This window comes from Phyllobates terribilis, unplaced genomic scaffold (genome assembly GCF_046119375.1).
Source record: "Phyllobates terribilis strain yellow unplaced genomic scaffold, ASM4611937v1 Scaffold_17__1_contigs__length_24005725, whole genome shotgun sequence".
NCBI lineage: Eukaryota > Metazoa > Chordata > Amphibia > Anura > Dendrobatidae > Phyllobates > Phyllobates terribilis.
In genome coordinates, this window is record NW_027362777.1 from 1416553 (window position 1) to 1440485 (window position 23933).

Here is a 23933-nt window from a genome sequence, read left to right on the forward strand (position 1 = left end):
TCTGGTTGCTACTGTTACAGGCAGATGCCGTCTGCATAATACAGCCAGCACCGCCTCAACCCCTCCATGCATGTGGACCCCGGCACAAACACTCCGGTACATCCTTTTATGCTAAGACATTAATAATTCTACAATTATCACACACAACTTATATACAGAAACCTCCCAACCGTCCCAGATCCAATGGGACTGTCCGGCTGTCGCTGGAGGTCGGGGCTATGTGCTGACGAGCTGTGTTCTGTCAGGACAGTCTGTGTAGTACAAGAATGTCTCATGCCGTGCATGCTGCTGTGATCGCTCCTGGAGAGGGGCAGCATCCGCTCCGCACGCCTCGTACACGCCCGGCTCCGCTCCGTAAACCTCGTACACGCCCAGCTCCGCTCCGCACGCCTCGTACATGCCTGGCTCCGCTCCGTACGCCTCGTACACGCGCGGCTCCGCACGCCTCGTACACGCGCGGCTCAGCTCCGCACGCCTCGTACACGCGCGGCTCCGCACCGCACATCTCGTACACACGCGGCTCCGCTCCGTACACCTCGTACGCGCGGCTCCGCTCCGTACACCTTGTACACACGCGGCTCTGCCCCGTACACCTCGTAGACACACGGCTCTGCTCCGTACACTTCGTACATGCGCGGCTCCGCTCCGTACACCTCGTACACACGCGGCTCCACTCCGTACTCCTCGTACACCCACGGATTTGCTCTGGACACTTCGTACACGCACAGCTCCACTCCGGACACCTCGTACACACACGGCTCCGCTCCGGACAGGTCATACACACGCGGCTCCGCTTAGTACGCCTTGTAAACACGCAGCTCTGCTCCGTACGCCTCGTAAACACACGGCTCCGCTCCGTACATCTCGTACACACGCGGCTCCGCTCCGTACACCTCGTACACATGCGGTTCCGCTCCGTACACCTCGCACACACATGGCTCCGCTCCGTACACCTCGTACACGCGCGGCTCCGCTCCGTACACCTCGTACACGCGCGGCTCCGCTCCGTACACCTCGTACATGCGCGGCTCTGCTCCGTACACCTCGAACAAACGCGGCTCCGCTCCGTACACCTCGTACACACGCGGCTCCGCTCCGTACACCTCGTACATGCGCGGCTCCGCTCCGTACACATCGTACACGCCCGGCTCCGCTCCGTACACCTCGTACACACGCGGCTCCGCTCCGTACGACTGGTACACGCGCGGCTCCGCTCCGTACACCTCGTACACACGCGACTCCACTTCGTACACACGCGGCTCCGCTCCGTACACCTCGTACACATGCGGCTCCGCTCCGTACACATCGTACACACGCGGCTCTGCTCCGTACACATGCGGCTCCGCTCCGTACACATCGTACACACGCGGCTCCGCTCCGTACACCTCGTACACACGCGGCTCCGCTCCGTACACCTCGTACACACGCGGCTCCGCTCCGTACACCTTGTACACACGCGGCTCCGCTCCGTACACCTCGTACACACGCGGCTCCGCTCCGTACACCTCGTACACACGCGGCTCCGCTCCGTACACCTCGCACACACGCGGCTTCGCTCCGTACACCTTGTACACACGCGGCTCCGCTCCGTATACCTCGTACACACGGGGCTCCGCTTCGTACACACGCGGCTGGGCTCCGTACACCTTTACACATGCGGCTCCGCTCCGTAGACATCGTACGCAAGCGGCTCCGCTCCGTACACCTCGCACACACGCGGCTCCGCTCCGTACACCTCGTACACACGCGGCTCCGCTCCGTACACCTCGCACACATTGTTCCGCTCCGTACACCTCGTACACGCGCGGCTCCGCTCCGTACACCTCGTACACGCGCGGCTCCGCTCCGTACACCTCGTACACGCGCGGCTCCGCTCCGTACACCTCGAACAAACGCGGCTCCGCTCCGTACACCTCGTACACACGCGGCTCCGCTCCGTACACCTCGTACACGCGCGGCTCCGCTCCGTACACCTCGTACACACGCGGCTCCGCTCCGTACGACTGGTACACGCGCGGCTCCGCTCCGTACACCTCGTACACACGCGACTCCACTTCGTACACACGCGGCTCCGCTCCGTACACCTCGTACACATGCGGCTCCGCTCCGTACACATCGTACACACGCGGCTCTGCTCCGTACACATGCGGCTCCGCTCCGTACACATCGTACACACGCGGCTCCGCTCCGTACACCTCGTACACACGCGGCTCCGCTCCGTACACCTCGTACACACGCGGCTCCGCTCCGTACACCTCGTACACACGCGGCTCCGCTCCGTACACCTCGCACACACGCGGCTTCGCTCCGTACACCTTGTACACACGCGGCTCCGCTCCGTACACCTCGCACACACGCGGCTCCGCTCCGTACACCTCGTACACGCGCGGCTCCGCTCCGTACGCCTCGTACACGCGCGGCTCCGCTCCGTACGCCTCGTACACGCGCGGCTCCGCTCCGTACGCCTCGTACACGCGCGGCTCCGCTCCGTACGCCTCGTACACGCGCTGCTCCGCTCCGTACGCCTCGTACACGCGCGGCTTCGCTTCGTACGCCTCGTACACGCGCGGCTCTGCTCCGTACACCTCGTACACGCGCGGCTCCGCTCCGTACATCTCGTACACACGCGGCTCCGCTCCGTACACCTCGTACACGCGCTGCTCCGCTCCGTACGCCTCGTACACGCGCGGCTCCGCTCCGTACACCTCGTACACACGCGGCTCCGCTCCGTACACCTCGTACACGCGCTGCTCCGCTCCGTACGCCTCGTACACGCGCGGCTCCGCTCCGTACACCTCGTACACACGCGGCTCCGCTCCGTACGCCTCGTACACGCGCGGCTCCGCTCCGTACACCTCGTACACACGCGGCTCCGCTCCGTACACCTCGTACACACGCGGCTCTGCTCCGTACACCTCGTACACACGCGGCTCCGCTCCGTACACCTCGTACACACGCGGCTCTGCTTCGTACACCTCGTACACACACGGCTCTGCTACATCCACACTGTAAACCCCTCCTGACCCCACACATAAACTTCAGCTCATCCAGCACCATGACAATCAGCACAGCAGAGTCCTGCATCCACTGAGGCCCCTGATCATGTGACCCCTGACTCCTCCCCTCCTGTGACCTCATCACAGGTCCTGTGCGCACAGAGCAGCCATATATGTGGTGGCGGCTCTGCAGGTGGAGGTATGTGGAGACCCCCATTACTGGGCGTAGGGGGCATTAACCCCTTCAGCACGGAGACTCTTTTGGGGTCTTGTGTTGCCTCTTTATAAGAATCATAAGGTTTCTATGGAGACAGGAAGGGAGGAAACGTATTGTTCTCATAGTACAGGACCCCTTTACTGCCCCCATTATGCCCCTTATGCAGGATGTATGATGCCCACACAGTGTAATGCCCCCATTATGCCCCTTATGCAGGATGTATGATGCCCCCACACAGTGTAATGCCCCCATTATGCCCCTTATGCAGGATGTATGATGCCCACACAGTGTAATGCCCCCATTATGCCCCTTATGCAGGATGTATGATGCCCCCACACAGTGTAATGCCCCCATTATGCCCCTTATGCAGGATGTATGATGCACCCACACAGTGTAATGCCCCCATTATGCCCCTTATGCAGGATGTATGATGCCCTTACACAGTGTAATGCCCCCATTATGCCCCTTCTGCAGGATGTATGATGCCCCCCACACAGTGTAATGCCCCCATTATGCCCCTTATGCAGGATGTATGATGCCCCCACACAGTGTAATTCCCCTTATGCAGGATGTATGATGCCCCCCACAGTGTAATGCCCCCATTATGCCCCTTATGCAGTATGTATGATGCCCCCACAGTGTAATGCCCCCATTATGCCCCTTATGCAGGATGTATGATGCCCCCCACAGTGTAATGCCCCCATTATGCCCCTTATGCAGTATGTATGATGCCCCACACAGTGTAATGCCCCGATTATGCCCCTTATACAGGATGTATGATGCCCCCACACAGTGTAATGCCCCCATTATGCCACTTATGCAGGATGTATGATGCCCCCACACAGTGTAATGCCCCCATTATGCCCCTTATGCAGGATGTATGATGCCCCCACACAGTGTAATGCCCTCATTATACCCCTTATGTAGTATATATGATGCTCCCCACACAATGTAATGCCCCCATTATACCCCTTATGCAGGATGTATGATGCCCCACACAGTGTAATGCCCCCATTATGTCCCTTATACAGGATGTATGATACCCCACACAGTGTAATGCCCCCATTATGCCCCTTATGCAGGATGTATGATGCCCCCACACAGTGTAATGCCCCCATTATGCCCCTTATGCAGGATGTATGATGCCCCCACACAGTGTAATGCCCCCATTATGCCCCTTATGGAGGATGTATGATGCCCCCACACAGTGTAATGCCCCCATTATGCCCCTTATGCAGTACGTATGATGCCCCCCACACAGTGTAATGCCCCCATTATGCCCCTTATGCAGGATGTATGATGCCCCACACAGTGTAATGTCCCCATTATGCCCCTTATGCAGGATGTATGATGCGCCCACACAGTATAATGCCCCCATTATGCCCCTTATGCAGGATGTATGATGCCCCCACACAGTGTAAGGCCCCCATTATGTCCCTTATGCAGTATGTATGATGCCCCCACACAGTATAATGTTCCCCCAGTATCGCCTGAGGTCCTGCACTTGGAATAATCCCTCTGGAATTGGTTTTCCTTTTACCTGCTCCCCTACATGTATACCCTCGAGCATGTATACATGCATATAGGGGATCAGGCCTTACTAGATATAGAGGCTTTGTACATTAATATTCCACATGAGGATGGTATCAGAGGAGTAAGACATTTCTTGAAATCGAGATCAGTAGAGTGTAGCAGACATAATGACTTCATGGAGGATCTTCTAAAATTCACTCTTACTCATAACTTCTTTCTTTTTGACAGGAAGTACTTCCACCAGCTCAGGGGTACTGCGATGGGGAGCCCCTGTGCCCCCTCGTATGCTAACCTTTTCCTATGCTGGTGGGAGGAATCCACAATATTCAGGGATGATCATAAGTGGTGGCATCCATATATTGGGGTATGGTACAAATATATTGACTACATTTTAATCATCTGGTCAGAGACGAGTGAACAATCTTTTGAATTTGTCAGGGAACTCAACATCAATAGAGTGGGCCTTAGATTTACACCCGAGTTTAATAATAACCAGTTGACTTTCCTGGATGTACTAATCTAGATAGAATGGGATGGGACCCTAGGAACACTCAACTACCATAAACCTACAAGCACTAATAAACTATTGAAGTGGAATAGCCACCACCCCATCCCCATAAAAAGAGGAATACCCAAGGGTCAATTTTTATGGTTGAGAAGGTACTGCCATAATGTCACAGATTTTAATATACAGGCAATAGACCTGAACACCAGATTAAGGGATTATAGGGTACTCCTGGTACATTTTGGATTCCTCATCATCGTTTGCAGATAAATGGGAGAGACAGACACTCCTCCATACCTAATCAAGAGACCAAGAAAAAGATGGGATAACACAAGTAAGAAAAACTTATGACAATCAGAGTGACCTGGGATATACTTGTGGCCGACCCGGACCTGAGGGTGCTGTGTGATCTACTCCCACAATAACTTTCAGAAAGGGTTTGTCAATTAGGGACCGTTTAGTGCATAGTTTCTACAAAAAACCTGCACCCAAGGGGACTTGGCTAGATAGAAGAATCTGTGGTTTCTTTAGATGTGGAGAATGTTGTACATGTAATTGGATGAGACCATGTAAATCTTTCTCGAGTTCCTCCACGAATAAAAACTTTTTTCAGAGGGGTTATTCCAACTGTAAAACCTCAGGACTTGTATATATGGCCACATGCACCTGCCCCCTAGATTATGTAGGCAACATGTAAGCAAATAAGAAGAAAGGATAGCACTCACCGGTCCATAAAACGTACTCCTTTATTGTATCACTTTAAAAGCAACATGCGGGCTAGACAGCTGTACACTATTCCTGGACCAATTTTCTTCCCCGTACAAAGGTGTCGGTTCTTGTTTTCTTTTTTGTGTTTGGACAGATTATGCAGGCAAGACTAAGAGGGAGTCTAGGAGGAGGGTGGGGGGCATTTGGGCGAAATACGCCATGGTCAGGACACCCGATTAGCGAGACACATGAATAGTGTACATCGAGGTGAAACCAGAGACATCTCCTTTTGTATCATTGAGGTGGTTAAACCCAATGTGAGAGGAGGTGATCACAATAGATGTATCCTCAAAAAAGGAAAGTGAGTGGATTTCCATACTGGATTCACGAGCCCCTAAGGGACTGAATGAGCTAATTTCCTATGCTTGTTTTGTGTGAATACAGCCCCATTCTGGATTACATTTTTGGATTTTATACTCTACCCAATGCTACTCAGTTCCCAGTGATTGGGGTTCACATATTATTGCACTTCATCGAGATATCTGAGCTTCTATATCAGAATTATTTCTTATCAGTTATATCCTACATATACTATTTAGTAACTAACAAGTCTGGTGATCCTTGTGTATCTCTATGCAATAGGGGACAAATTTGATCATTTCGGAATATACTGTGGGCCACCATCCCATATTTTATGTAGTGATAAAGTAGATCTACATGCCTATTGCATGATGGGAGGATGTTCAATACTTGTTTTTAGTCTCCCATAATGCTGATCTCAGAGCTAGGATTTTTCTAAGTTGGTGGTATACAATCCAATATCATATGCGTGGACCGCATGCTTCCGGACATGCGCATTCGCAGATAGGAGACTGTGATGCACTCCGGCATGGAACGCACATGTCCGGGCACATTTGAGATTCTTCCGGCCTGTTGTTTTGTGCTGAATTGTGGGGAATACTTGAGAATTTATTTTTGTTCCATCTGTCTTTAGTTGATCCCACTGATACATCAGATAAGTCCTCAGAGAATTATAATTAGAGGAACCCATGGACACATTGGGATTTGTGAAGCTGACCTCCGCTCTCCTCTATTTCCTTTGAATTTATTGTGTGACCTGTATTTCAGAACAGTAGCTCTTGGTTTGTTTCATTTCCATGTGTAAATTGAATTTGACTCGTTGTCTTTGATATCTCTTTCAAACTTAGTTTTTTTGATGTCTGAGATCCATCCTCCAGACTTTGTAAATTCTTTTGCATATTTTGTTTGAGTTTTGTATCCAAAAAGGCTTCTACACTCTGCGGAAAACTTTCCCTAGTTTTTTTTCAAGAAACAAATATCAAACGCAATGTGACTTGATTATCCTTTATAAATTTATCTTTATTAAGTTTTGAACAGGAAATACAAATACAAACACCAGGTACTAGTTGTGCAACAAGTAGTAGGTCAAACATGACCCCATAACAATAACCAGTATTTCCAAAACATTTGAAAACAAAATGAAAGAAGTTAACACAATCCAAAGTAGAGTCGCTGGTAGAACATTGGTTCAATGTGTTTTAGGATATACCAGCGTGGTGACTCAGACTTAAATATTAAGTCATTACATATTCATGTGGTTTAACAAATAAGGGCTATAAAAGAAAAAATGAGTAGTTAAAACCAAAAACACAAATACACACAAAGACAAAGGGAAGTGGGGGAAGGTATGTATGGGTAAAAGGGTTAGGGTAACTTCAGAGAGGCTCCTGAAGTATAGACTTAGCTTTCCCCTATGAGGTCAAGGTAATCAGCGGAAGATTTAAACTCCAGTAGAACCATGTTTTATAAAATTTATCATGGAAGTTACTGATCGTGGAGGTGAGCTCCTCCGTTAACATAATCTCATTTATTTTGGAGAACCATAGTGAGATTGTCGGGATAGTGTTACTTTTCCATAGAGAGGGAATACATGCTCTAGCAGACGTGATCAAGAGTCTCAGTATCAAATTTTTATATGTTTTTAAAGGGATGTTGCTGTGATGGAGAAGGACGAAAGCTGGGTCATGTCTTGCTCCATCCACGTCACGTTACAACACAAACTGTCCAGGAGTTTGCGGAACCTCATCAGTAGCATGCCCAGGCGTTGTAGGGAGGTCATACAGGCACGTGGAGGCCACACACAATACTGAGCCTCATTTTTGACTTGTTTTAAGGACATTACATCAAAGTTGGATCTGTTATGAACTGCTACAAACACTAAGGAAAAGAAAGGAAAACTGTCCCTACAATAGGACTAAGCTGATTCCCTACGATGCAGCGGGGGACCTGTTCCTTGTGAACAGGCCCGCCTAAGTCCTCGGCTAGTCTGAACGCAGACCTATAGATATAAGGGAGGTGTCCCTACAAGAACTAAGGACTGGGATATAGTTGGACACCTCCTAGCAGAAATTGTAGCAGAGCAAAGACAAACAACAAACAAAAGTACAAGTGGTCAAAGACCAAGCAAACTACAGAGTAAGGTACAAAGCACCTGGCTAGCTTAAGAGTAAATGTAACACTGAAGTCCAGCAAGGCCAGGAGGGCGGAGCTGGATTATATAGGCAAAAAGTCATGTGACCAGCAAAATAGAAAAAAGTAACAGGAGGGTTCTAACAGTACCCCCTCTTCTATGAGGATCCTCCAGGCCCAGGTCTATCAGGAAACCTCCTGTGAAACGCTCCGACAAGTCTAGGAGCAGAGACATCATCCGCCCTTACCCAGGAGTTATCCTCGGGACCGAAACCTTTCCAAGCGACGAGATACTGCAATCTCCCTCTATGCCATCTAGAATTAAGAATGCGAGAAATTTCATATTCACCGTCTGCCTCCAACGGAGGAACAGAAACAGTGGCGTCCCTATCAGAAACATCAGCTTTTTTCAGTAAGGAAACATGAAACACCGGATTAATCTTCCAGGAGGTAGGAACCTCCAACCTAACAGCAGATTGGTTAACTACCTGAAGCACCTTAAACGGACCTACAAACTTCGGGCCCAATTTCTTAGAAGGAATCCTCAACCGCAGATTCCTAGAGGACAACCAAACCATGTCACCAACAGTAAACAAAACCTCTTGACGTTTCCTGTCAAAGTACCTCTTGGATTTTTTGTTAGCCTCTTGAAGGTTACGACGTACATCAGTCCAAACTCTCTCCAAATCACCGGAAAAATTCTCCTCCTCCGGCACAGCCGATACCAATTTGGAGAATGACCCAAACGACGAATGTCTCCCAGTACAACAAAAAAAAGGAGAACACCCAGCAGAAGAGAATGTATGGTTGTTAAGAGCAAATTCAGCCAGTGGCAGAAACTCAGACCACCCCTCTTGATTGTCAGCCACAAAACAACGCAAAAGTTATGGGCCCCAATATATAGAAAGGATATAAATGAGCTTGAAAAGGTACAAAGGAGGGCAACAAAATTAATAAAGGGAATGGAGGGACTGCAATACCCAGAGAGGTTGGCAAAACTAGGACTATTCAGCCTGGAAAAGAGAAGGTTGAGGGGGGACATAATAAATGTGTACAAATATGTTAGGGGACAGTATAGAGATCTTGCCCGGGATTTTTTCAAAATGAGGGATATTACGGTAACAAGAGGGCATTCACTAAGACTGGAAGAGAAAAGGTTTCAGCACCAGCATAGGAAGGGGTTCTTTACGGTAAGAGCTGTGAGAATATGGAATTCACTGAGTGAGGAGACGGTAATGTCGGATTAACTAAACCAGTTCAAGTGGGGACTGGATGCATTTCTAGATACCAGGCAGATTTCAGCATATACTTAAAAATAAAATAAAATAGTAGGTTGATACAGGGATTTATTCTGGCTGCTGGTTTCAGAGTCAGGAGGGAATTTTTCCTCAGGTGAAGATTGGCTAAATCATTTGGGGTTTTTGCCCTCCTCTGGATCAACTTTAGCAATTACAGAACTAACAGGTCGAACTTGATGGACGCAAGTCTTTATTCGGCTTTACTAACTATGTAACTATATGTAACTGTTCAACATCCTGGTTCTTTCTTTCTGTCTGTCCATTAGACTCAGGATGATAACCAGATGAAAATGACAAATGTACTCCCAACCTGTCACAAAAGGCATGCCAAAAACGAGCCACGAACTGAGGTCCCCTATCGGAAACAATGTCGGTAGGAACGCCATGGAGCCTGACAATTTCTTTCACAAAAGCCTTAGCGAGTGTCTTGGCGCAGGGCAGTTTGAAGGGAACCAACTGACACATCTTGCTAAAACGGTCCACGACCACCCAGATAACAGTGAAACTGTTAGAACCTTGCTCTTAGGTTTTTTCCTTTGCTGGTCACATGACCTTGTTGGCCTATTTAATCCTGCTCCGCCCTTCTGGCTTTGCTGGACTTCATTGTATAACTACTTTCTAGCTAGCCTGTGCTCTGTATCTAACTCTGTTAGTTTGCTTGGTCTACGGACCTCTATGTTCTATATATTTTGTTTGTTCGTCTGTCTGCTACTATTTCTGTTAGGAGGTGTCCCATTTTCCTCCCAGTCCTTAGTACTTGTAGGGATTCCTTCCCCACATCTATAGGTCTCCGTACAGACTAGCTTAGGACTTTAGCAGGTCTGATCGCAGGATCAGGTTCCCTGTTACATCGTAGGGATTCAGCTGAGTTCTATCGTAGGGACAGATCTCCTCTCTTTCCTTAGCTCTGGTAGCAGAACATAACAGAAACCCTCAGAGGCAGGAAGGTCAGTAATAAAATCCATAGCAAGATGCGTCCAAGGTGCACTAGGAACCTCCAGAGGGCAAAGCAACCCCGCAGCAGGAGCATGTGAAGACTTAGATCTAGCACGCACAGTACATTGACGCACCCACTTAATGACTTCCTTCTGCCACCCAGGCCACCAAAAACTGCGACCTACAAGTCTCTTAGTCTCCGAAATTCCTGGATGACCTGCCAACCGAGACTCGTGACACTCCACAAACAAATCTCTCCTAAAGTTCTTAGGCACAAACAACCTCCCATGGGGAGTGTTAGATGGGGCATCCTCCTGGGCTTTCAGAATCCCATCTTCCAAAACGGAGTCCAATGATGCTATCACAACACCTTCCTGTAAAATGCTCTCCTCCTCCTCGGTACCAACCATGGGAGAAAAACTGCGAGATAAAGCATCAGCTTTTACATTCTTGGTACCCGGGATGTAAGTAACAGAAAAATTAAACCGCAAAAAAAAAGTGCCTACCTAGCTTGACGGGCATTCAAGCGCTTGGCAGCATCAAGATAGATCAGATTCTTATGATCAGTAAAAACCTGAATGGGAAATTTAGCACCTTCCAAGAGATGACGCCAATGTTCAAATGCGAGTTTAATCGCCAGCAATTCCCGATTACCGACATCTTAATTAAGTTCGGTCTCAGAAAATTTTTTTGAAAAAAAAAAAAAAGCAAAGGGATGTACTCCATCCTTGTTTTCCTGAGACAAAACAGCACCGACCCCCACCGAAGAAGCATCATCCTCGACCAAGAAAGGCTTGGTCTCATCAGGCTGCATAAGGATGGGGGCAGAACTGAACCTCTCCTTGAGATACACAAAAGCTTCAATGGCCTCAGTAGTCCACTGGACAGTATTCGCACCTTTCCTGGTGAGATCGGTCAGCGGCTTAACAATTATAGAAAAATTCTTAATGAATTTTCTGTAATAATTGGCAAAACCCAAAAATCTCTGTATTGGTTTTAAACCAATAGGCCTAGGCCATTCCTGCACCGCCTGAACCTTCACCGGGTCCATCTCAAAGCCCTCGCTGGAGATAATGTAGCCCAAAAAACTAATTCTCTGCACAGCGAACTCACATTTCTCCAGCTTAGCAAAAAGTGAATTGTCGCTTAACAACTGCAATACCTCACGTACGCTTAAGAGTAAATGTAACACTGTAGTCCAGCAAGGCCAGGAGGGCGGAGCTGGATTATATAGGCGAAAAGTCATGTGACCAGCAAAATTGAAAAAACTAACAGGAGGGTTCTAACAGGATCAGCCTGTAGTGTGTTTTTCCACTTTAATTTTGGGGGTGACTCAAAATCCAGGCCTCCATTGGTTAATAAATTTGATTTCCTTTGATAATTTTTGTGTGATTTTGTAGTCAGCACATTCAACTTTGTACAGAACAAAGTATTCAATGAGAATATTTCATTGATTCAGATCTAGGATGTGTTATTTGAGTGTTCCCTTTATTTTTTTGAGCAGTGCATTTAATAGAATGTATAGAGAGTAAACTAAAATATGTGGGATGCACGTCAGAGTCGCAAAAAAAATGTATTAGAAGACATTTATCTGACGCAATCAATCCCACAACATTAAACGTTTGTGGTTTCAAGACGCTTCACCATGACATATGATTCAAGCCGTGTTAGTTTCCTTGATACCGTGGTGATCAAGGATACACAGGGCCACCTAACAACTGACCTCTATTCTAAGCCCACCGATCGCAATGGCCTATTACACTTTTCTAGCAATCATCCAAGGTCGATGAAGAAATCTATACCTACATCACGATTTCAGAGGGTCAAACGGATTGTGTCCAGTGAAACTATCCACAATCAGAGGTTTCAAGAAATGTCGACCAAATTCACTGAACGAGGCTATCCACCTAGCTTCTTGCATCCCCAGGCGTCGAATTCCAGAACTGATCGTCCAAACACTAAGGACAGAATCCCTTTCGTTCACACGTTACACCCCTTCGCCTACATCTTACATAAAACCATTAGGAAACACAGGAACATCTTACAAACCGGCTATCCCACGATCCCTGCGTTCCAACAACCCTTCCTACCGTGTTTTAAGAGAGCAACCAATATTAGAGACTCCCTAGTACGTGCCGATTTGGGCGCAGTGCACCAATGTCCTAAACAATGGTTTTTGCAGAATCCCAAAATGGGCACATTCCCATCTCTCCAATGTCGTCAATGCAACAATGTCCTCAGGGGTAGCATTGTTCATCACCCACAAACTGGCAAAATATGCAACATCAAAAGGTACTTTACATGTGACAGTTCATATGTGGTATATCTTATTAAATGTCCATTCGGCCGAATCTATGTGGGGGAGACGGCACAGCCCATAAGGGATAGGATTTCAAAGCACAAGTCCACAATTTGGTGCAAAAACCTAATGTTACCCATTCCCCAACAGTTTTTCATGGCAGGACATAGTATTTCTCAATTCAAGTACCAGGTATTGGAACAAGTTTTGACACCACGTCGGGGGAGCGACTGAGTGAGCCTTCTCAAACGTACAGAAGCCTACTGGATTCATGAATTACAGTCCTTAGAGCCGAAAGGCCTTAATAGGGACTATGACCTACTGGCTTTTTATATAAGTTTTTTTTATGTTTGGAGTTTGGTTCTCATTGAACAATTGGTATAGAGAAACTTGTCACCCAGGGATCTTATGTGACCCTATGTTGAAATGTATTTGACATTTGGAAATGTGGTCTTCAATTTGAATAGGTCAATAATATACTTTATTGATCTCCATATCCTACTCCTATATTGTCTCCTTTATTGCAGATTATTCCTCTCAGGCACACTCTTGTCCCCTCTCCTGGATCCTTCTCCACTCCAACAAAGGCTCTGGCTCATGCCCATTGGGTCTTATGCTCTATACTGGTGGAACGCACGTTCTCTCTCCCTGGAACTCAAACTTCCGACTCACTGGAACGCATTTACACCAGCCTGCGGATCGCACAGCTTCCTGGGAGCAGCGCGTCACTTCAGGTGATGTCACACGTGCACTTCCGGAGTTCACACTACACAACACTGCGGGATTGGCGGTGATTGGTCAGCCGATACCATCCTGCCCGACAACTCTCACAGCACGAGGAACTAGCGGTGGACACTGCGTTCCTCTAACCCACTACATGCAGTACCACCTTATAACCAGGAACTAGGGGTCACAGGTATGCTACGTCCAGCTCTAATCGGTCTATCTCTGCCTCCACAGTCCCTCTCAGCTGATAACTCTGAGTCTGCCACACTCTGCTCTTTTCTGCAGACCCAAGTAACCAGTGTCACCATATCTCCACACTTTTGAATTCCTACCTTTGAATACCATCCAGCAGTCTAGTAGGTGTCACCTCTCTTCAATTTGTATATATATTTGCTCTATACTATGATGTTGTATCCGCATTAATGGGGTTTGACGAAATATTATACACTGTTTAAGAGGGGTTTGGGAGAAATTGTTAATATTTTCTCAATATTTCCCTGACAGTGTGTCTATGGGAAACGTATTCAGCTGCAGACTCCAAGGAAGAAACTGCTTGTTGTCTGTGTCCTAAAATATATAGGTTTTATTACTAGATGTAAAGAAGAAAACAAAATACTGTCAAATAATAAATCTCCTTATATGTTTCCTCTCATTATCTCCAATAGATGTATTATTACACAGGATTTTTATGATGTTCCATCAACTTATCTTTTTCTCCTTCCGGTCTCTACAATATCGGATCCTCCTCAGTGGAGATCTTCTATATAAGAAAATTTTTCTGATTTACCCATCAAAGATGGAAATGGACAGAGACAAGATGGCAGAGAGGATATTACACCTCACCCTAGAGATCCTCTTCCGGCTTACTGGAGAGGTGAGAGATTCTGATGACGTCACATTACATCATTCTTATCTATGGGAATAACAGATGGACAGAACTGGAGAGGTGAGGACTCTGGAAATGTCTGGAGTGAGATTTATTAATGTGTCTCTCCATAACCAGAGATTAATCACAGGACCTCCACCTCACCCCCTGATACATGAGGACATCAATGACCAGATCCTAGAACTCGCCTACAAGATGATTGAGCTGCTGACTGGAGAGGTGACACTGCTGGGAATGCTGGGAGATTATACAGTAACGCTATGAAGGGATCGGGGGGATGACTGTATCATTGTGTGTGTCAGGTTCCTATAAGGTGTCAGGATGTCGCTGTCTATTTCTCCATGGAGGAGTGGGAGTATTTAGAAGGACACAAAGATCTGTACAGGGACTTCATGATGGAGGTTCCCCAGCCCCTCACATCACCAGGTAATAGACAGGGCTAAATACACACGGCCTATAATTATCTGTATGTAAAGAATGAATTCAGTCCCTGTCTGTGTTTCCTCCAGATCTATCCAGTAAGAGGACAACACCAGAGAGATGTCCCCGTCCTCTTCTTCCACAGGACTGTAAACAAGAAGATCCCAATGTCCCTCAGGATCATCAGGTAGATGGAGAGAAGGTGTCATGAGATCTCCCCTATGATGTGTAGACGGCTGTGAAGGTCTTGTCCTCAGGCTTGTTTTATCCGCCATTATTATGTTTTATATTTGTGTAATGAGAACTGTGGAGATGGCAGGATTAGAGCTGATCATAGATGTGACTTCTCCATCTGTCTTTGACTTTTATAATATTTATTTGTTTAAGGGTGAAGATCTGACCCGTATTAATACTACAGAGACATATGTGAGGGGTGATGAGCGGTGTAAAGAGGAGATTCCTACATATGACTACCCAGGTGAGTAGTGACCACTAAATGCAGAGAAGTTACAGATTCTTCTCAGTCACCGGGTGTGACTGCTTTATCGGTGGTGTAGTCCGGCCGAATCACAATTTTGTGGTCACCATTTTGCTGCTAGATCACAACATTCTCCTCCGTCCGAAAATGTTCAGAATACTTTGGGAAATTGTGAAAGCCCTTTTCTATAGAACTTACAACCTGGAGGATCCATCTCCCCCTGGGATTAGATGATGCTGACTGTTACCTGCCCATGTCTGTAAACTACAAAGCTAAATGACAGCGTGCGTAGAATGTGCAGATGATCAGACCCCATTTTTCAAATCTGACGTGTGTCACTTTATGTGGTGAAAACTTTGAAATTTTTCACAAAGGATAATAAGAAACAAATGGACCTTACAAATTATTTTCCAACTTCTTTTGAATTTGACAATACCCTATATACGGTTGTACACTACTGTCTGGGCACATGGCAGGTTAAGAAGGGAAGGAGCGCCATTTAGCTATTAGGAATGCAGATTTTGCTGGAATAGTTCCCAGACACAATGTATTGGGGGCGCTGTTCATGGTCACCTGGAAGCTCAAAAGATGGCTACCACGAAGAGGCTTGCCTTATCTACCCCGTTTACATATTTCACAAATTATTTTCCTCATCACCCTTTAACCCCTCTACATAGATCTGGACTTACACAGAGACCCCTAGGCTTGGGCCATGGTGTTACCTGCTGTTCTGTGGAGTGAGATGGGAAGAAGAATAGTCAGGTAGCCGGGTCAGAAGAGGGCAGAAAAAATACAAAATCAGAAGACACAAGAGTAGTCAGTAAATGGGCCGGGATCACAACAGGAAACAAATACACAAGAAGGGAGCTGAGCACAGAGGACTGAACCAGAGGAGAACAAGGCTGGATCTGGCAGCTTCCGGCAATATGCTTCCAGCTTTAGTAGGGTGTGATGCTCTCCAAATGGCTAAAGCAGGGAGCAGATTACTCCAGCTGGATAGCACAGACACCCACACTGCAAAACTGGATGGTACTACTGGTCCCAGCAACCCTAATCTTAGTGGCTGGACAGAGCCTGCAGCACCCAGAGCTTCTGGTTTTGACGTCTCTTCCACAACCAGCGCTGCCCGCAGAATGAATAAGGCGGCTCCTGGTGACAGAAGCAAACATCACACAAGTCGAAGCAGGAGAAGTAGACGTCCCATAGGAGATGGGACACATCTTTTGCAGAAGCCCTAATATGACAAAATGGCAGAAAACCAGAGCAGTAGAAATCCCCATAAAGTGACTCCATTTTGGAAATTATAACCCTCAGTGAATTAATCTATAGGAGAAGTGACTATTTTGACTCTCACAGTCACTCTCCAGAAATTAGTATACAGTGGATGTTGGAGAGTGAAATTACAAATATGCCATTTTATTACCCAACACATAGTGCCCAGATAGTGCTCCAGGAGACACACACCATAAATTAAGTGGGTTCTTCTCATTATAGTAATGCCAAATACATGGATGCTAAATGTGACTTAGGCACATAAACTACTGCAAATCTCAGTGAGGGGGAGATCTGACATTGGGAGAGTGGATATTGCTGGATTGGTTTATGGAAGCCATGTTGCTTTTCAAGAGCCTTTGAGCCACTAATAATGTGGAAACCTCTGGTTTTCCACTGAAAGATGACGGACCTGAGTGGGGACTTGTTTTTTGTCAAATAAGTAGAAGGTTTTATTGGTATTATTTTTGCCTACATATCATCATTTGGTGGCTTTTTATTCCATATTTGGGAGGCAGAATGAAAAATCAGTTGAACACCACGCTCTACTGGTTCATCCTATGAGGTTTTCTATTAGACAGTCATTGTCCTGGTGAATAAGTGATTTTTTTTTTATATAACTTGCCTTTTTTACAGACAGTTTAAGTAGAAATGTTCAAAAATATAAAATTGAAGGATTTTTCATTAAAAATAATAATTGGTTTTATTCTTGGCAGATGACTGTACCAGGAGATCTGAGGGGCAGTTGACATCTTCAATTTTCAAATCAGATAATTTTCAGATCCCACAGGATACAATTGAAGTGAATGCCATTACTCCAGATTTACCATCATCCCTTCACAGCAAAGATCTGTCATCTGATCCTTTGAAACATGCCCTGTCTTCTGATTCATTACCGACTACTAAGGAAAATCAAAGTCACAAAACAAGCATTAAAAAACAAACTGCTTCTAAAGCAAAGAAGCCATTTTCACATCCAGAATATAGAAATAGTTTTCCTCTCAAAAAGTCTTTTCTTAAACCTCAAAAAATTCACACAGCGAAGAATAGATTTTCTTGTTCCAAGTGTGGGAGATGTTTTAATCAGAAATCAGATCTTGTTAGGCACCAGAGAACTCACACAGGGGAGAAGCCTTTTTCCTGTTCAGAATGTGGTAAATGTTTTACAGAGAAATCAAATCTTATCGCACATCAGAGAACTCACACAGGGGAGAAGCCATTTTTCTGTTCAGAATGTGGTAAATGTTTTACAGAGAAATCAAATCTTATCGCACATCAGAGAACTCACACAAGGGAGAAGCCATTTTCCTGTTCAGAATGTGGAAAATGTTTTAACCAGAAATCATATCTTAATATACATCAGAGAACTCACACAGGGGAGAAGCCTTTTCCATGTTCAGAATGTGGAAAATGTTTTAACCAGAAATCTAGTTTTCTTAAGCACCAGAGAAACCACACAGAGGAGAAGCCTTTTTCATGTTCAGATTGTGGGAAATGTTTTGTACAGAAATCATATCTTAATATACATCAGAGAACTCACACAGGGGAGAAGCCATTTTCCTGTTCAGAATGTGGGAAATATTTTACAGAGAAATCAACTCTTATCAACCATCAGAGAACTCACACAGGAGAGAAGCCATTTTCCTGTTCAGAATGTGAGAAATGTTTTTCAGAAAAATCAAATCTTATTGTACATCAGAGAACTCACACAGGGGAGAAGCCATTTTCATGTTCAGAATGTGGGAAATCTTTTGCAAAGAAATCAAATCTTACCAAACATCAGAGAATTCACACAGGGGAAAAGCCTTTTCCATGTTCAGAATGTGGAAAATGTTTTAACCATAAATGTAGTTTTCTTAAGCACCAGATAACCCACACAGAGGAGAAGCCTTTTTCATGTTCAGATTGTGGAAAATGTTTTGGACACAAATCATATCTTAATAAACATCAGAGAACTCACAAAGGGGAGAAGCCATTTTCCTGTACAGAATGTGGGAAATATTTTACAGAGAAATCAACTCTTATCAACCATCAGAGAACTCACACAGGAGAAAAGCCATTTTCCTGTTCAGAATGTGGGAAATGTTTTACAGAGAAATCCACTCTTACCAAACATCACAAAACTCACACAGGGGAGAAGCCTTTTTCATGTTTAGAATGTGGGAAATGTTTTACAGAGAAATCAAGTCTTATCAAACATCAGAGAACTCACACAGGGGAGAAGCCTTTTTCATGTTCAGAATGTGGGAAATGTTTTAACCAGAAATCAGATATTGATAAGCACCAGAGAACTCATACAGGGGAGAAGCCTTTTTCATGTTCAAAATGTGGGAAATGTTTTAACCAGAAAGCGCATCTTGATAGCCACCAGAGAACCCACACAGGGGAGAATGCCGCAACTACACCCAACTAGTCTCTGTAGAAACTAGAAAAAAAAAAAAACTAGCTGCACAACTAAAAATGCCACCACACACCTAACTAACTAATAAGCCGTTAAGGAGTTTCTCATACCTCCTGAGGAACCAGAGAGGAGGCTGCAACACACTCTCAACAAGGGGAAAGGAAAGTATGAAGTAAAATATGAAAACTCTGAATGAGAAACAAAAACACATTCATATAGGGCAAAGAAGGCAAGCTAAGGAGAACCAAAAATAAAAGGAACAAGTATAATCTCCCAGAAACCTAACATTGTTAGAATGAAAAGGTACTGGGAGGGAAAGCAAACTGACCGGGAGGATAGTTTCACCTTTGTGGTGAAACTTACAAAATTTATCCTCACCAACTGTGTATGTAAAACCCGTCCATTTATAATGACCACGGACAAGATAAAGATTCCCAACTCACATCAGGACCACAAGATCCCAGGTACTTTCAGCTGCATCACAACTAATGTAATGTACTTAATTATATATAGCAAATGTCCAACTGGGGGTCTGTATGTAGGGGAGACCAGGCAAAAACTTAAAACAAGGATGAATTCTCATCGCCACCCAAAAAAAGAATAGATCTACTTGTGTCCACACATATTTACGGCCACAACTGCTTATCCCTTTCCGAAACTGATAGTTCTGCTTCACGTCACTTGTCTTATCTGTTGCATTATTCCTGTGCCCTGTTGTGTATAAATATGTGACTCTTCAGATTTTGTGTTATACTATGTCTGATGAAAGACCTGAGTAGTCTAGAAAGCTTACTGACTAATGGCTAACTGAAAAGATTACCACTGAGGACTTTCAAATTTTAAAGTTTATCTCCAAACAGCAATTTTAAGATCTCTCCACAGGTGTTCAATGGGATTTAGATCCGGATTCATTGCTAGTCAGAACTGTCCAGCACTTTGTTTCCATCCATTTTCTGGGTGCTTCTTGAAGTATGTTTGGGGTCATTGTCATGCTGGAAGACCCATGACCTAGCACACAAACCCAACTTTCTGACACTAGGCACTACATTGTGCCCCAAAATCCTTTGCTAATCTTCAGATTTCATGATTCCTTGCACACAGTCAAGGTACCTGACCTGAGGCAGCAAAACAACCCCAAAACCTCTTTGAAGCTCCACCATATTTGACTGTATGTGTTGTAAATTTATTGATTATGTTGCACATTGGACAGAGGAACATCCGGATCTCAAAAGATGGACTTATAACCTTGAAATTATTGATATTTTTCAACAATTTTGGTTCTCAAGTCCTCAGACAGTTCTCTTCTCCTTTTTCTGTTTTCTCCATGCTTAGTGTGCCACACATATGCACACAATGCAAAGATTGAATCAACTTCTCCCTTTTTTGTCTGGTTTTAGTTGTGATTTTCTTATTGCCCACACCTGTTACTTGCCAAAATTGCGTTTGAACAAGCTTCACATGCTTGAAACAAAGTTGTTTAGCCACAATTTTGGCAAGGTGTCAACAATTTTGTCCGACCTATTTTGTGTGAAATTATGTTCAATTTGCCTTTTTTTTTCTCTGTTTTCTTGTGCTGTTTCAATAACCGCAAAGGAAATAAACGTGTATAATAAAACATGTAATTGCAATAATTTTCTGGGAGAATTACTTCATTTTCTGGAACAATTTCAAGGGAGCCAACACTTTTGACCATGACTTGTTTTTGTTGCCTTTTTAATTTGTTGCAGCATATCATCCTCTTCATGTTTAGCTATATTAGGAGGCTTGTAGCAAAGTCCAATTAGCAGCTTTCCATTATTGCCATTTCCATATACATTACCCATACTGACTTTACATCAGGGATGTAAAGCTCAAAACATGCAGAGGGCCAAAGTGAAAAACTTGGACAAAGTTGTGGACCAACCAGTATACAGTATAATGGGCCCCACATAGTCCTCCATACAGAATAATGGGCCCCACAAAGTCCTCCATTCAGTATGATTGGCCCCACATAGCTTTCCATACAGTAAAATGGATTCCACAAAGTCCTCCATGCAGAATAATGGCCCCACATAGGTGTGGTGGTTCTGGTGTCGTGGGTCAAATATAATCACCAAGAGTTGGGCATGTGTGCTGTACATTGTCGGAACTGCCCCCCATGTCGTCATTGAGCTTGAGGTCTTAAGTTGGTTTTAACGAAAATACCCACCCGTCTACCTATTTTTCTTTCCTATCCGTTTGAATGTAGTGTAACCATCTATGTTTGACACCAAGTCATGGCTTTCATCCACCCAGGTTTCTGTAATCTGTGGCTGACCTAAGAGTCTCTAATTCATTCATTTTGTTTTCAAGACTTCTTTCATTTGCCTGCAGACATTTAATACTATTAGCACATTTATTACTGCTACTCGCTGCCTTACTTTCCTTGAATGTCTCACTCTCTGTCTATTCTACCCCCTTATTTGCACAGCTACCCTCCCTCCCCCAGATCCTAGTTTGAAAGCTCCTCCATCCATCTGACCATTTTTTTCCCCAGCACATCTGCATTCTCCCCATTGAGGTGCAGCCTGTAGCCGACAGAGAAGTCAGCGCAGTTCTCCATGAACCTAAACCCTTTCTTCCTGACAATTATCTCCTTAAGTTCCCGCTGACTTTCTAGTGACGTAGTGGAATCAGCAGTATTTCTGAAGACACCACCTGTACTTCAGCTTCTCTCCTAATTCCCTGTAATCATTTTTAAAGACCTTTCACCTCCCTCTAACTTTGTCATTGGTACCAACGTGTACCATGACAGCTGGGTTTTCCCCAGTCCCACCCAATAATCTGTCTATCTGATCGCATGAAGATCCCCCTGTTAGGGGCACACAAAATGTGTGTGTTCTCGTCTTAGTTGTCTGCCGCCAAATTGTATATAGGATCTATACGGTCGGAGAAATCACTAATGAACACTGAGTAGTGTCTCAAATAGGCTTTTTATAGGAAAAATCAGGGACCTTTCCACACATTACCTCATTGCCTTATCTTATAATTATGGCTGACATCTGTCGCTAATGGGTCATTTTTTTAATATATAAACAATTAAGTCAAGCTGACTCTCAAATCAATTAAGTCCGTCTTGCACATAAGGTTCAAAGGTCCATCAGTATAGTCACTTATCTTTTATTATTCTGTAATGTCCCTAAAAGTAATAAAGATCATTAGCAAACTCTTATTATCAGATTAATATGTTAGTCAATAATCATTAGGGATTTTCCATAATTCCATGTTCCACGTAGTATGTGGATCTTTGATCAATATGAGGTTATTGGTACAATGTGGTACGGGCAGGAGGAGGGCATTTTGGATTGTCGGTAATTCTTAATACATAAAAGTATGGAGTTCCATTTTCATATAACTTCCATAATCATACATATATTTATCCATAACACCCCAAATTAACTTAGGAATTATCTTAAGGACCATAATCTTTCCACTTGACGAGATAATGCAGACGGTACCTGACCCACCTGGAACCAAGAATTCGCCTTACTTCATACTACCAATACCCTTCCAAATCCACCTCAATTATGTCTTGAGGTCCCCTACATTTTTTTTTTAAAAGAGAAGAATGGAAAGAATTATTGATTTTCCAGACAATAGGAAGCTGCAATTTAAATATCACAGGATTTAAAATGTTAATAATTTTATAAGGACCTACAAATTTAGGTGCAAACTTTCTAGATGTGATCTTTAAGCACAGATTTTTTTTAGGACAACCACACAAAATCCTCCACCCTAAAGACAGGAGCCTTCCTACGTCTGCGGTTAGCAACTCTTTTGGGCCAGTCACTGTCTACCAAAAGATACCTTTCGACCTCCCTCCAGACATTAAAGAGGTTGTCCACTACTATTAACAATGCCGCCATGGATTTAAATTGTGCCAACAAGTCTCTTTGTAAATACCTTGCTTGTTCTTTATTGCCTGTGAGCGGCGCTATTGCTGGCCGCTCACCAGGTATCACGTGACCACGGCTGCAGCCGGCTCCGACATCCGCTGATGTCACCTCAAGTTCCGGCTGCAGTCAGGCGTGAGAAAGTGACGCACTCCCGCTTGATTGATGGGCTGTGGTCGGGGTTTCACCGCACATCACAGCTCAGCATCCACCTTGCGCTTTCCCTCTCTGCTTTAGTTGGGAAAGAGCAATAACAAATTGAATTGCACTCGGACCAATGTTAATGAATGAGTGACATCTCATCTGCGATTTTTTTTCTCAGCTGAAATCGGGCTGATTCACAGCATGCTGCGATTTGCCACATATCTCGGACGAGACTCGCCAATGCAAGTCAATTGGTTCGTGAAAAAAATTGCACAGCACTCGGACCATGCGAGTGCCGTCCGATTTTCACTCACCTGTCTCTTTAAAAGCCGGCAAATCATCAGCCGCATACAGTTACAATACATTGGTGCCCAACAATTTAGAATAGAAAGAATAGCTATACACATAGCATAGATAGATAGAAAGGTGTCAGTCATGTATATAATTAGTACAGTGACAGTGTTGGTTACTGTACTTGTCATTTATTGTTAAATTAAAGGATTTATTAAAAAAAAAAATTGGTGTGGGTTCCCCGTAATTTTATAGTCCAGCAGAGGTTAAGCAGACAGCTGGGGCAGATGTTTAAAGCCTGGGAAGGGGGTAATACCCACAGAGCTTCCCAGGCTACTAATATTAGCCCCCCAGCTGAATACTTAGCCTTTACAGACTATTAAAATGGGGGACCACCCAAAAAATGATGTGGGGTCCCCCTA

General features: G+C 45.1%; 1 protein-coding gene across 3 annotated transcripts; it reads left to right on the forward strand.

The window, feature by feature from the left end:
• Nucleotides 1-3130: 3130 nt before the first annotated feature.
• Nucleotides 3131-20797, forward strand: LOC141176019 (uncharacterized). 3 transcript variants are annotated; one of them, XM_073659992.1, is made up of 9 exons: nucleotides 3131-3195; nucleotides 13510-13898; nucleotides 13994-14064; nucleotides 14374-14654; nucleotides 14725-14813; nucleotides 14897-15020; nucleotides 15104-15201; nucleotides 15402-15492; nucleotides 17481-20797. In XM_073659992.1, exons 4-9 carry the CDS (start codon nucleotides 14624-14626, stop codon nucleotides 19175-19177), a joined length of 2130 nt encoding a protein of 709 aa, XP_073516093.1. In that variant the 5' UTR covers nucleotides 3131-3195; nucleotides 13510-13898; nucleotides 13994-14064; nucleotides 14374-14623; the 3' UTR covers nucleotides 19178-20797. The 3 variants fall into 3 exon arrangements, with proteins under 3 accessions (XP_073516093.1, XP_073516091.1, XP_073516092.1); XM_073659990.1 differs by having other exon boundaries at nucleotides 14374-14582; nucleotides 14712-14813; XM_073659991.1 differs by having other exon boundaries at nucleotides 14459-14582; nucleotides 14712-14813.
• Nucleotides 20798-23933: the final 3136 nt, after the last annotated feature.